This window comes from Aythya marila (assembly GCF_965140915.1).
Source record: "Aythya marila genome assembly, chromosome: 13".
Lineage (NCBI taxonomy): Eukaryota > Metazoa > Chordata > Aves > Anseriformes > Anatidae > Aythya > Aythya marila.
In genome coordinates, this window is record NC_139054.1 from 5,622,379 (window position 1) to 5,635,793 (window position 13,415).

General features: G+C 35.1%; 1 protein-coding gene across 5 annotated transcripts in view; it reads left to right on the forward strand.

Moving 5' to 3' along the window:
* DIAPH2 (diaphanous related formin 2) overlaps window positions 1-13,415 on the forward strand; it is a 184,964-nt gene that overhangs the window by 49,717 nt on the left and 121,832 nt on the right. For all 5 annotated transcript variants that reach the window (XM_082771029.1, XM_082771025.1, XM_082771028.1 and 2 more), the window contains 2 exons: window positions 1,209-1,766; window positions 4,919-5,033. In XM_082771029.1, coding sequence (XP_082627155.1) covers window positions 1,209-1,766; window positions 4,919-5,033 — 673 coding nt within the window. The remainder of the gene's footprint in view (window positions 1-1,208; window positions 1,767-4,918; window positions 5,034-13,415) is intronic.

A 13,415-nucleotide genomic window follows, 5' to 3' on the forward strand; every position in this document is an offset into this window, starting at 1 on the left:
TATTGCCCTTTTCCTTCACAAACGCTTCTTTCGATGCCTCATGCCTCGTTCCTACCCACTTTAATGTTTGTTACAGATCTCTATAAGACAGTTACACTGAAATTTGTCAATCAGTTTTAATGAGTTCTCCACCAGTTGTTGCATTACAGTTATAATAGTATACTTGCATAGTTCATGGGACGAAGAAACACATTTTAAGCAAAGCCAATAATTTATTTTTAGTCTAATCAGTTAATAATCCAGCTATATCATTGCCAACACAGTTCATATTATCTAGACATTACAGCTCATTCTTAATAGTGGTACAATTAAGTGATATATCTTAACTTTGTCATATCTATGCCTTTTTTTTTCTCTTGAGTTATGTTTCCCATTTACATTCTCAACTAGCTTAGAATGTGATGGCATTTATTTCTAGGTGCACTCAGTTTTTTTCAGCATGGTATTTTACTTTTTTTTTTGGGGGGCGGGCAGGAATTGGTTTCATTAAACTAGAAGTAGTAAATAATTAGGTATGGAAAGAGTATGTAAATTAGATTAAATGAAAAGCCTGCATTACGTAATGATTTTGCAACAAAAGATTCCTTAGTATGTAGAGGATTTAGAATATGAGCTCATGTGGCATTTTGTGCATATCTCCAGAAACTGTTTTTAAACCATTTTTAAAAGACAGTTGTCTGTGAATTTGACACTCTAATAATTTATTGGAATGGATATTGCAATTGCTCTTTTTTCCTTCCTATCCAAGTGCAGACAGTTTTAAAACCAAGCATGATTGTTTCACTCCCCACCCCCATGCCCACACAAGATGTCAGGATAGTTACAACAACTCTTGTACTGCCCTAGCTGCTTCAGTGATTTAATTCAAAAACCTTCCACCAGCAGTTTAGTGTTCTTAAAATCAAGTGTGGTTATTACCATCTGTGCCACAGCTCTCCAGGATGTCCTGAGTGGGGAAATTATTTTATTTCATTGATTAGATATAAATTGATATGTTGTTCTCTTAAATGTTAGTGCTACTAGTACATTGTCTTGAAAATGGAAACCATTTGTTTACAAATACTAGGTGATTCAGTTTACTTGGTAGTTTTATGGTACATGGTATTTCTCATTTTATTGAGGTACAGTAGACTACAAGGTAGACTAGTCAGTTTATATTAAACCTCCTTCCCTCCCCAGATGAAAAGAATTGCTCTTTTAAATTTCAGGGTCCAGTCCTGACAAGTCAACAGACAGAAGTAGCACCACTTCCTCCAATATCAACTGAGAACGTGACACCTCCTCCTCCAGCACCACCTCCTCCTCCGCCACTGTCTGGTGAAGCAGTGCCACCCCCTCCACCACCACCACCACCACCACCACCACCACCGCCGCTGCCTGGTACACAAGCAGTGCCACCTCCGCTGCCGCCTAGTGCAGTAGTGCCACCTCCTCCGCCGCTGCCTGGTGCAGCATCGATACCTCCGCCACCACCGCCACTGCCTGGTACAGGATTGACACCTCCGCCACCACCACCATTGCCTGGTGCAGTATTGCCGCCTCCACCACCACCACTGCCTGGTGGATCACTGCCACCTCCACCACCACCGCTACCTGGTGCAGCAGTGCCGCCTCCACCACCTCTTTTTGGTGGGCCTCCTATGCCACCACCTCTTGGAGGTGTTCCTTTTGCTCCCTTTCCAGTGATACCAGCATTACCACATGGAATGAAGGAGAAGAAAAAATATAAGCTGGAGGTCGCTATGAAGAGAATCAACTGGTCAAAGGTATTACAAAGTGTTTTGTTTTTTTCTCCCATTGATTAAAAAGTGGCTTTTGAGGAAGAAGGTGAAATGTCAGGGTTTATATTAGGTAGCTGATAGTACTCATGAAGCTTGGGGAATTCATTAAATCCTTTATCCAAAATACTTCTAATGCACTGGTTGTGATGCAGCTGGTGTTGGTTTTCAAGGACACCTTATCTTATGGGGGAAACTCAATGTATTTAATACTCAGCATCCTGTATTCTGGGGATATGAGTAGCTAGCAGATCTGAAATTTTTTTAGTAATTTTTGTAGAGTTAAGTTCTATATGTCTTTAGGTGTAACTGATGCTTGATTTGCCAAGTAAAAACTTCAGAAGTTAAATGTGTTTCAAGTAGGTTTAAGTTATCAGGAAGTTTAAGTGTATACTTAATCATGTTACTACTATTTTCAGTAGATTGATTTAGTTAAAAGATTATTAGTGTTTAGGATTGGGGAAATGAATCTTGAAGTTGACAGTTGGGTAGAAAACTGTTGAGAAGATTGCCATTTATGAATCTTGGCAATCTGACAGTTGACAGAGGGATCTGGAGTCAAGGGATGACTACCACCGTGTTTACTTAATTGAAGTAGCTGTGGCTGAGTAATAAGAAAGGATTTTGTGAAAGGAGATGAACTTACAGGAATTAAGTCTCTAGCAATAAAATGCAGTAAAACCTGGTGTGAATAGTTAAACGGTATTTTGGAAGACACTGCAAAGCAGAGCTCTGATTTTGTTTTTTTCTGCTGTGGATTAAGCAGTCTGTTGGAGTCATAAATTGTGTATTTTGTATTTACATTAAAAATATTTTTGCTTGCTTTTTTGAGGGCAAGTTGAAAGTGGATCAGGCTTACAGAATGTGTAATTTTAGGTCTGCTACTGTCTCAAAAGCACAGTGCTTTGGTTATGCTTTCTAGGAATTTCTTTAAAAAAAAAAAAGTTTGAAGGAAACCATTATGGGAACATTGATAGTATTTTTTTTCTAGTTTCCTTTCAAAAGCCTTTCATGAAACATAAGAACTTGACTAGTCCCTCAAAAAACTGTTGGGAAGGCATTGGAGAAAGAATTGTTCCTAGTAAAAAGCAACATCCTTACTTGCTGTGATAAGTATACAGACCTACACCACTAAAATTTTCTTGTAAGGACAGATGTCTTGATGTGAAGTTGTGTTATTTTGAGACTAGTCCTCTGAATAAATAATTTATTTTAAATTAAAGCATTAATTAGGAAATGAAACAAATGCTTGTGTTCACATATTTCTTCCTGTGATATGTTCTGTAAGTTTTAAAGGAAATTTGATTTTCATTGCCTTACCTGTCAATGATAGTTGTACTAGAAGGCATGCTTTAACAGCAGCATCTTTCATAACTCTGTTTTTAAGATAAATGCCTTTCTCTGGGAAAGGCAGGTGTTTACACTCATATTGCAGAGCTTATCATAAGGTAGTAAAGGCAGTGGTGTTACATTGTATCAGTTTTGTTTAAAGTTTTTACTGCACTGTATTTAGCAGTATGCAGTTTTAATAGTTAACTGGTAGAGTCATTGCTGGTAGAGTCATTTAACTGGTAGAATTGTGAAGCTCATGTCCCTTGCCATTTATTTTACAAGTATAGGTGATACGGTGTAGTATGTGAGTTTTTAAATGAGATTTTTTGGCAGAAATTGTTTGATGTTTGGCAGATGAGCAACCCATGAAGCTAATTTAGTTTCCAAACAGTTCTTTTTGAAAAAGTCCCTGGGTTGCACATTGCTGAGTGAGATTATTTGTTTCCATGAAAACTTCCAGAGGATGTGTACTAGGCTCGGTGGATTTATGTAATGACAGCAAGAGATAGTGGAAGGTAACTACTTACTTTCTCTTTTGGTCCTTTGCTCTGAGTCAATGGAGTATGATCAGTGAATGAATGCTCACTGAATTTTTCTTCTGCAGAATGTTGCTTGTATTGTTGATCCATGCCAAAGTGGACTGAAAAACTGTCATGATCGAGGTGAAAAGAAGGAGTATCATTCTATTAGGCGTGAACAACGAATTGTAACTTTGCATCAAGTTGCATAACTATATACAAACACTGAGGAACAGTTTTAAAGTAGTTTGCAACTACCAGTTATCCAAAAGCATTCTATTTCATGTAGAAAGCTTCCATGCTGTTGAAGTCTAATCTAGTTTTATGTTCAGAGAATGTTGATATCTGTGTTGCAATGATGCTTAAGTTATTGATCTGGAATATTCATTGATTTCAAATTATTTCTGTGGTAGGGTAGGGTTGTGGCCACTGGGAGGAGCTATGGGACTGCTTAAGTGAAATATTTGGGCACCATTATCTTACACTGAATGTGAACTTTTACCATATAGCCCATTTATATTACATATACTTAAGCAAACCTTTTTTTTTTTTTTTTTTAATCTTAAAATATAAGCATCTACATGAACAGTGAAATAAAAGGACAGTTTCTGATTTGCCAACATGTGACCATTGTTACTTGTTGAAACATAACTTTGTTGGGGGATGGTGTGGAAGAAGTTAAACGGGTATACATGTATGATTAGATATACATTTCTGTAAAATTTCTCTTTGATCAGTGTAGCCACTGTTCTTTGCATCGAAGAGAGGAATTTGAGTTACTTCATAATTGTGTATAACATCTATTGAGTACACACACAGTAAGTTTTCAGACAACACCATGGTGAGGGGAAGTATCGATGTGCTGGAGGGTAAGAAGGCCCAGCAGAGGATCCTGGAGAAGTTGGATCATGGGCAGAGGCCAGTGGGATGAGGTTCAACATGGCTAAATGCCAGATCCTGCACTTTGGCCACAACAACCTCATGCAACACTAAAAGCTTGGGGCAGAGTGGCTTGAAAGCTGTGCAGAGGAAAAGGGTCTGGGGGTGTTTGTCAATGCTCAACTGATCGTAGAAAAATAAATAAAATCTTATAAACTGCCATCAACCTACACAACATTTTTTGTTTGAATGTATTCTTTAAGAATTACTGATTTTTAAGACAACATATAATACATAGAACATAACTAAATGCATTTCAGTCCAGTTATTGCAACAGTCCTGTGGAGTTGGCTTTAATTTGGCTATTAACAGTATGAGTTATTAACTTTGGAAGTGAAATTTCTGTTTCAGGTTGAGCCCCAAGAAATAGCAGAAAGCAGCTTTTGGGTAAAAGCTGAAGAAGAAAAATTTGAAAGCCCAGAATTATTTGCAAAATTGGCAATCACCTTTGGAACACAGGTGAAAGGTATGTTCTTCTTCTACTTTTTGTCTCATGCTTTTATTAAGTGTAAAGCTGCAGTGGTGTTTTTTTTATGCTTTGTGGATTGCTATAGAATTATACAATACTTAAACTAGGAAGAAGATGATTTACAATGTGTATTTAAGCATTGCTATCTATTACAGGAATTGTGTTCCTCTCACTTCATGGCCTTTGGTGGTAACAACCTTATGTAATAATGCATTCCGAATCTGCCTAGTATGTTCTAGACAGGTTGAATCTTCAAATTAAACCCTGATCTATATTCAAATTCTAACACTAGCATCATGCTCATCCGCATTAATACTCCTAGCTTCACAGACTGCAAGTTGTCAGGTTCTTCTTCATCACTTGGGAAGGGTTTAATGTGTAATAAAAATGTACTTATTTGTACTGCTGTGGTAAATGAAAATCCCACACCACTGAAAATGAGACTTAAGAATCTAGCTATTACAACATGCAGTTATATCACAACTCCTGTAATGTGCCTGATGCCATGATCCTGGAATCTGCGAGTTGAAACCATTGTTCTCTTCTAAGTTTTTGATTGTTGTTGGGGTGTGTTTTTTGTTGTCGTGTTTTGTTTGTGTGCTTTTAACCTGGGGACAAACAGTTAAATAACTGCTTGGTCCGATCAGGTGATAGAGCCATTTGTTTAGAACAGAGGCTACACTCTTGTTCCCTTTTTGTGAAGGTAAGTTCAGAACTCTTTGCAACACTTGTGGTTAATCACTTCTTTCTCCTGAGTCTCAAAGACACAGTTTTTGCAGAGTTATCTCCTCAGAGTCTTCTTCCACTACAGGTGTGTGATTAGTCATACAAATTTCATTGATACTTGGCAACTACAGCCAACTCTTGGTTGGCTTAAAGCTCAGACTAGATAAATTTCATGACTGTTTGTAGCATGTTTTGAAGACATACATCTCCTTAATCTTTGTGTGCACACATACTCTTTAAACTTTGCATAATGCCATGGAAAACATCAGGTACTATACTAATTTTTGGTGAAATGCAATGAGCAATAGCTCTGTTTCTCTGTTAGCGAGAACTATGCTGGAACTTGTGTCAAGTCCACATGAGGCTGGCTGCTCAATGTGTCATGTAAATAGCTTTTCTGGTAATGCTTCTAGATTTAAAACAAAAAAAATCCTTAACTTTTTGAACACTTATTTAGGTAGGAAATAATGTGTTAATATTTATATCTTGAGTCAGGAATGCAGTTATGGACAACTGAAGGTTGGTTACTTAATGCTATTTTGAACTTTTTACAGCCTTCAGATGGCCTTTAAGTACTTATGAGGCTGCATATAGTCTGTTGAAGTCTTATTGTTAACTGTAGATTACAGTGAACTAGTGATCGGTAGTTCATATTTGGCCATTTATTCGTAATTTGTTTCAGACATTTGAAAAGGAGCAAGTACATTTGAAGTATGGTTTAATAATAACTTAATCGGGAGCTAATGAGGAAGCCCAACAAATTAGAATTCAAGAAGTGGTGGGTAGTTAAAGAACAAATTTGTGCTTTAGCCGCAGATCTTTCATCCATTTGTCAACAAGTTAGAATATGATATACTTGAGGGATGTGGAATTCTGGAAGCTGAATGGAGGCAGATGTTCAAGTCAGATGATCAAGTATTTGTAGGCCAAATCTTAGTGAGCAAACAAACATTTAGGAATTTGAAGTGAATGTTAAGTATTTTTGCGTTGCAGTTTTTACTTTAACTTTTTGGCTTTGAGAATGAACATTTCATGTGATGCCTTGTGTTTTGATTGTAGTGAGTCTTCTGTAACTTCAACTAGAATCCCTGTCTGTCAATTACAATAGGATTTTATCACTTTTAGAATGAATTTGTATTGCACTTAGGGGTCTGTGATTTCCTGGCTGTTGTCTGAATTACAGGGATAATTCAGAAAAAGGATACATAGTTTTGCCATCTGGTTAAAATAATGTGGAGTTTGCCACTGATTTGGGTGTGACAGCAAACCAAGAAAACCTTCAAGGAAAAAACACATGGCAGCAGATATTTGCAATGGATTGAGAACCTTCTAAGTGAAAATGACAAGCTTCTGCCTTAAGCTGAATCCTTTCATCAGCAATCTGAAGAAATGTTTCTGAATTCCTGAGAAAGCCACTTCATTAAGAATGTTGAAAAAACTCTTCTGAAATTTTGACGTAGCTGTCAGTTTCATGGGAGAAAATTCTTGTTGACCTAGTTGCGCAGTTATAAAACAAGAAGCAATAGAAATTCTCTACGTAGGTTAACTTGGTGATAGCCTTGCAGATAGTTTTTATGTTAATCCTTTTGCCATTCTCATTTAATGGTTGTAGAAAATAACATGCCATGACAAAGGATGGGGAGAAATAAGAAGACTACATTGCTGTTGCTACCTTGAGCCATCTTTTTTTATTCTGTCATAAACTAAATAATTATATCAGCCAATTTTCACATGGGCTACCTACTGTTTTTGGAGAAGTTACTGCATATTGCCCAGGACAGGTTATTTAAACACCTATTTATTGTACTTTCATTTAGCTGGTAGTAGAGAAAGTTAGCTTGTTCTTTCTTTGAGTTCAACTTTACTTTGATACTTAAAAAGCTTCTAGAAGTTCAGGAGCTTCAGAGTATCTAGTAATAGCATATGCTGAAATTATTGCATCTCACAACCAACTGCCTTCTTAAACTGCTATCCGCAAAGAGAAACATTAAAATAATAATCAGCATTTTTATTTCTCACACTTTGCCTTAAAAACCACAGGCATCACATTAACCATCTAAATATTAATTTTAAGCATAATCTAGAGTCAATTTTTTTCTCTGCTTTAGTCCCATTTTTTTGGTGTGATCTACTTGTATATTACAGGAGAATTAAAGAAATGCAAATAGAAACACGTTTTATATTCTCTAGAGAGCACAGTCAATGTGTAAAACAAATACATGGGTGAGTGGGAGAAAACTGACTATCTTTAAAAACTTTTTCTGATGACTTAGTGTATATCATCTTGTATTTCATGGGATTTTGGAATGCCTGTGGGAGTAGTAACTGAAGTGAAACAAATGATATGCACTTATTAATAAGTTGCATATTCCTTCAAGGTTGCAGCACTCTGACTTGATTAAACCTTTAAATTCTATCCATGATTCTTTGGGACAATGAAAATGACATTTTGCTTCCTTCCCCTTGCCCTTGTTTAACATAATTTTGTTTTAAGATACTCCAGGAGTAACTTAATCTTGGTTCTCACCAAGATTCTCTATGCTTCCTCATTATCTGAGCACAACCTGCTTTCAAGGAAGTGTTACTTTCAGAAAACTGACCTTAGGGAAAAATAAGTCATAATAGTACACCTCTGAAGCATACTTTTTGTTAGTTTAAGAAGTATTACATTCGTTAGTTAGCTGCTTAGAGATTTAGGAATATTTAATCACACAGCTCCAGAAGCAAAAAGGAATGTTCCCTTGCAGGTAAAATAATTTTATTTTAAATATAGTTAGATACAACTTTTCTTTTAAAGGGTAAGTGTAAGGTTAAAATCTTTGCTTGCTATTGTGACATTAAATGTTTAATATGGATGTACAGTGTAGAATGTCTTCAATAAGGTTTAAATTACTACTAATAGTCAAACTGCAGTATTTAGTATGTAAAATCAGTTATGAAGCCGAAACATGAAAATACGCATTGTGCAGGGAACAAAGGAATCATTAAATAGCTTTGTCTGTAAGACTTCCCAAGGTTTTGAGATCTTGGGATTTGATCTAAGTTAACTGATATCCAATTATCCCTGTCTCAGTATAGTCTTGAAGGATTTTCAGTTTTCTTCAAAAGAAATATATATTTGAATACCTTTTAAGGGCCTGTGATGAATGGACTCCAGGGCTTCAAATTTTCATTAAAGATAAACATCTTGAGCTTGGAATTGTGCTTCCAGTTGCAGAGCTAGAGATGATGATTACAGTCTCATGGACTGTTTTTGCAAGTAAATAGTTTCGTATTGGGTATACTTGAAAAAGAATGGGCAACTGTTGTTATAAAGTTGGCTGATATTAAGAAATAGGACAGTCTCTGTACTGTAGGTGGCAATTAAACACACAAATGTATGTTTATTTCCTTGTGTAACTGTACAGAAAAAAAACACACAACAAAACTAATACCTTCTCTACCCTAACTAGTTTCTTTTTCCTTTTAACTTGGTTAATAGTGAAAGATGACGTAACATCATCCAGAATTTTATAAAGTAATATTAAGGAGTATCAAGAGAATGTGAAATTAATTCATCAGTCATTCTCCTGAGCTGGATTACATAGTGTTGACTGTGCAGTCTCTTATGTCAAGTGAGGAGATCCAAGAGATCATATAAATGCATCTTGTCCTTATGAGTCTGTTAAGTGATCTTAAGGAAGTAATTAATTTCTGTCGATGTACAGTGGAATACTGAGATGTGTTGTCGACTAAGAATGACATCTTTTTGACAGAGATTGTCCCACTACTAAGATTTTAGAATTAAAAAACGAATGCACTTTTGATTAAATGACTAACAATTTTCTAGAGAGGGAATTACTTTAATGAAGTTCAACAAGAATTTACGCTCAGTGTTTTAATCCAGTCATTACACATTTCTGTAAGTTTGAGCTGCTGAATTTTTTGTTGTTGTTTTGGACGGGCTGGACTGGATGAAGAGCTTGACTATACATTGAGACTTCTTTTAATTTATTTAGTGTTCTTGGCAAGAACTTTCCTAATAGTCAATCTGTCAAAGCATATAATCAAATCATTGTTGTTCAACTAGAAAAATAGTTTTTTGAATTTTGCTTTATACCCTTTAACTGACATAAAACTATATGGTCAGCTATGTGCATGACAAAAAGAACATCATCAGCAGTATGGTATCTGTGATGCTTTGTGGAACATGATCTCAAGAGCTCCATGTGTTGTTTAATTTTGTGAATATTTGAGGCACAGTTGTGTATTGGGTAACTGTAAAAGATTAAAATGTTATGGTTAAGTTTTCTTATAATGTGACAGTATCCAACGTATCTGCCCTGCTGCTATCAAAATGACTTTTTACTGTTTGATTGATAGACTAATTGCAAAACACTACAAAGCAAGTTAATGCCTTCTCCCAAAAGGATCATGTTAATTTCTGGCTCTTGTAATTTAGGTTGTGTATTTTGCCAGTCAAGAATGATAGTGGTACTCTGAAGAAATTAATTATGTGTACAGTAGATCTGTAAAGGTAGTAATTAGTACATAATAGTCTGTAACTACTGGGATTGTTCCAGTACAGAATTCATTATCTATCCAACTTACCTCAAGGGAAAACTTCTCTATCAGGGTTCTGTAGCTTCTTTATGATTAGACTTTTAAAATATAATTCAACAGTCATTTTGATGCGTGTTTTGAAGATTGAAGTAAGGTTTTAATAGCTGAGTTGTGGGTTGTTGTTTTTTGTTTTTACTTTATTGAGTGTGAGTAAGAAAAGACAAGAGAAAATACCAAGCTGTGCATAAACTATAATTGAACAAGATATTTAATTTTTATAAGTATAATGTAGTATGTAACAAAATATATAAAATGGGCTATCTTAATATGGTCTTGTTTTTAGCAGTCATAATAGGAAAATGTACGTGGCTGTCCAGTCCTAACTTTGGTATCTCCTGCTGTGGACAATTTTAAAAACTCCTTTGTAGCTCAGTTTTAAAATAAGAGCAATCAGGAAAAAAACACTAAAACATGGATAGGGTAAACTAAAGTGTAGTTTTAACTTGTTTGTGATTTTGGTTAGTGCCAGGATTTCAGTATTTAATCTTGTTTTGTTGGTTGAGGAGGCTCAAAGAGGCAGCTGAAAGTCGTTTGAATAGGTGATTGTAAAAATTTAAGGAAGAAAGTTCATCTAACATGAAAAAAGCCAAAGAACAATCAAGGGAGAAAATATCACTTCTGAGTAAGAAATAACACATGATGTGGTGAGATTTAGAAAAAGGTGATGTTCAAATGAGACCATCACTAGTCTTAACACCTTTTGGCAACACCATTAATAACACCTATTAGAGAGTAGTGAATGTTTCTAGTTTTGTGCTGTAAGTTTAAAATACAAATGATTTGGGAAACTGTACTTGTGCAGAATTGTAAGCAAGTAACCAAGTTTATCCAAGTTTATTGTAAATGCTGACATAAATATTCTCTTCAAATCCATCTAAGGTAGCAAGGGGACTGGTGGTAGAAATAGGTGGAGGTGAAATACTGGCTATTACTGCAAGTTAGTGACATAGTAGACTTATGCAGATGTTTTTTGTAATGCTTTCACATACAGTAAGTATATATTTTTTAGTGAATTCAAGAGAATTCAAAAATTCTAGAGAATTCAAAAATGTATTTGTTCTAATCTTGTCTAAGTCTAATCAAAATACAACAAGCACTTAACTATCATCCATTAGTTATGCTGAAAGATAAGCTCAAACACCGATTTCTTAGCATCCACACTTTCTTTTTTCTGACGTTATGCCTACCAATCCTCTGTTTGCTTGAAGAGAGAAGGTAGTCCAATGTCATAAACATTTTGCAGTCTTCACTAAAAGTTGTATGATCTAACAGTAGAGATTTCTTCTTCCTTTTAAGTGTGCTTGGGTTTATAGCTTTCTGGTAAAATACTAACAAAGATATTGACAGTTCTAATTTATTTTTATTATTTATTTATTTATTTATTTATTTATTCTGTCAGATGGTCATTGACAAGTATCTTAGGTTTGCTTTTTTTCATTGGGGTTCATCATGAATTTTTTTTATAAAGCAGGCTGTTTTTCATCTCCTGAAGCAGTTAATCCATATTTTTTTCCTCTGTGAAACTGCCCATTGTTAAATTTTTAAATTATTATTTTTCTTATTTTTTTTTTAAATATCCATGGTAACTTACGTACTTTTCCTGTTTACACAGCTACCAGATATTGAGGAGAGGGAGAAAGAGAGGAACACAGGCTAGTTTCAGAGAAAGTATGTAGATAGTTTTATTTCTGTCATCCTTGCCCCCTTAGTTAACAAGTATTGCTTTTTGACATGAATTGTGTTATTTTTTCCCCACTATATGACCAGTTAGTCTTCCAAAGCAGATACTGTTCTTTCTTGGATCAGAATGAAAGTTTTAGCTTCAGTCATTTCCACTGAAATAATCAGAATTACATTTACTAAATGCAGATTTTAAGTTTTTATTCTGTTTAGGTGATAATAATATTTCAAGACTGATTCTACTTCTTTACAATGTTTCTGTGGGAATGTTACAAGGCTTTATTCACTATTATTCCGTACTGACTAAGAACAACATGAAATATGCATCATTATTTATAAGTCCTTTCTTTATGCTTGAGGTAATGATACATTCTTAGTGAGGAGAAAAAAATTTTCAGGATCACTTTTTGGCTGTTACTTAGTAAAGAGGGCAAGTAGCAACTAAAGAATGGGGTCTGTTTATCACAAACAGTTTTCCTTCGAGTTTGTTTGTTTTTCGTAAATAAAAGAAAAAGTGATTAGAACTTCTAAAGAATGGGGATGAATTTGTTAAGAAGCCCAGATCAAATTCACAGGAGAACTTAACTTTTACAATCTTTAAATGTCTTTACGCTCCAAAGTTGTGTAGCACACAGCTCTCTTGTTTTAAGTGTGAGAGCAATAGCTTCAGTTTGATACAGAAACCTCTAGTATTAAGCACAGATACATGTTTTGCTCAGTCAACTATATGTGTTGTCTTGATGAAATAAAAAGGAAAAAAAAATACTCCTAGTGCATTTGTTTGGGATTTTACAAACTGCAGGTGGCTCCCTTGGTCTTCCAGTTAATTCAGCATGTGTATTTTTCTTTCTCCTTACCTTCTGTTTCAGAAATGTATGACTTCAGAGCAAAGGAAGATACTGCTTTGGGGTATAGGGCTACGAAGTGCTTCTGTGTCTTCTGGAATTTCACTTAGTTACTGCTTGATTATGTAATCAAATTTCATATATGAGAGCTTCCAATAGAAGTGGTCTTGTTTGTCAACTCAAATGTATTTGAGTTATTTTTCAACAACAGAATAAATTCAAGTACTATGAGAAAGGGAGAACAAGATACTAGTTTGACCTTCTCCATCTTTTCCTTTCTTCTTCAAAATGATTTATCCAATTGGTACTGTCGGATTAAGTGATGGGGAAAGCTCTGTTGTAAGTAAACTGATGCCTGCTATTATTACTACTTAGTACAGATTTATGTATATATATATGTATTTGTGTTACTTTCCTTCTTAAATGATCTTAAAATTAATTGCATAAGAATGTATTTCTTGATTAAGGAGTTATTTTCGTTACATCTTAAGTTTTGAGTGGCAATTTAAAGAATCAATGTAGTAAT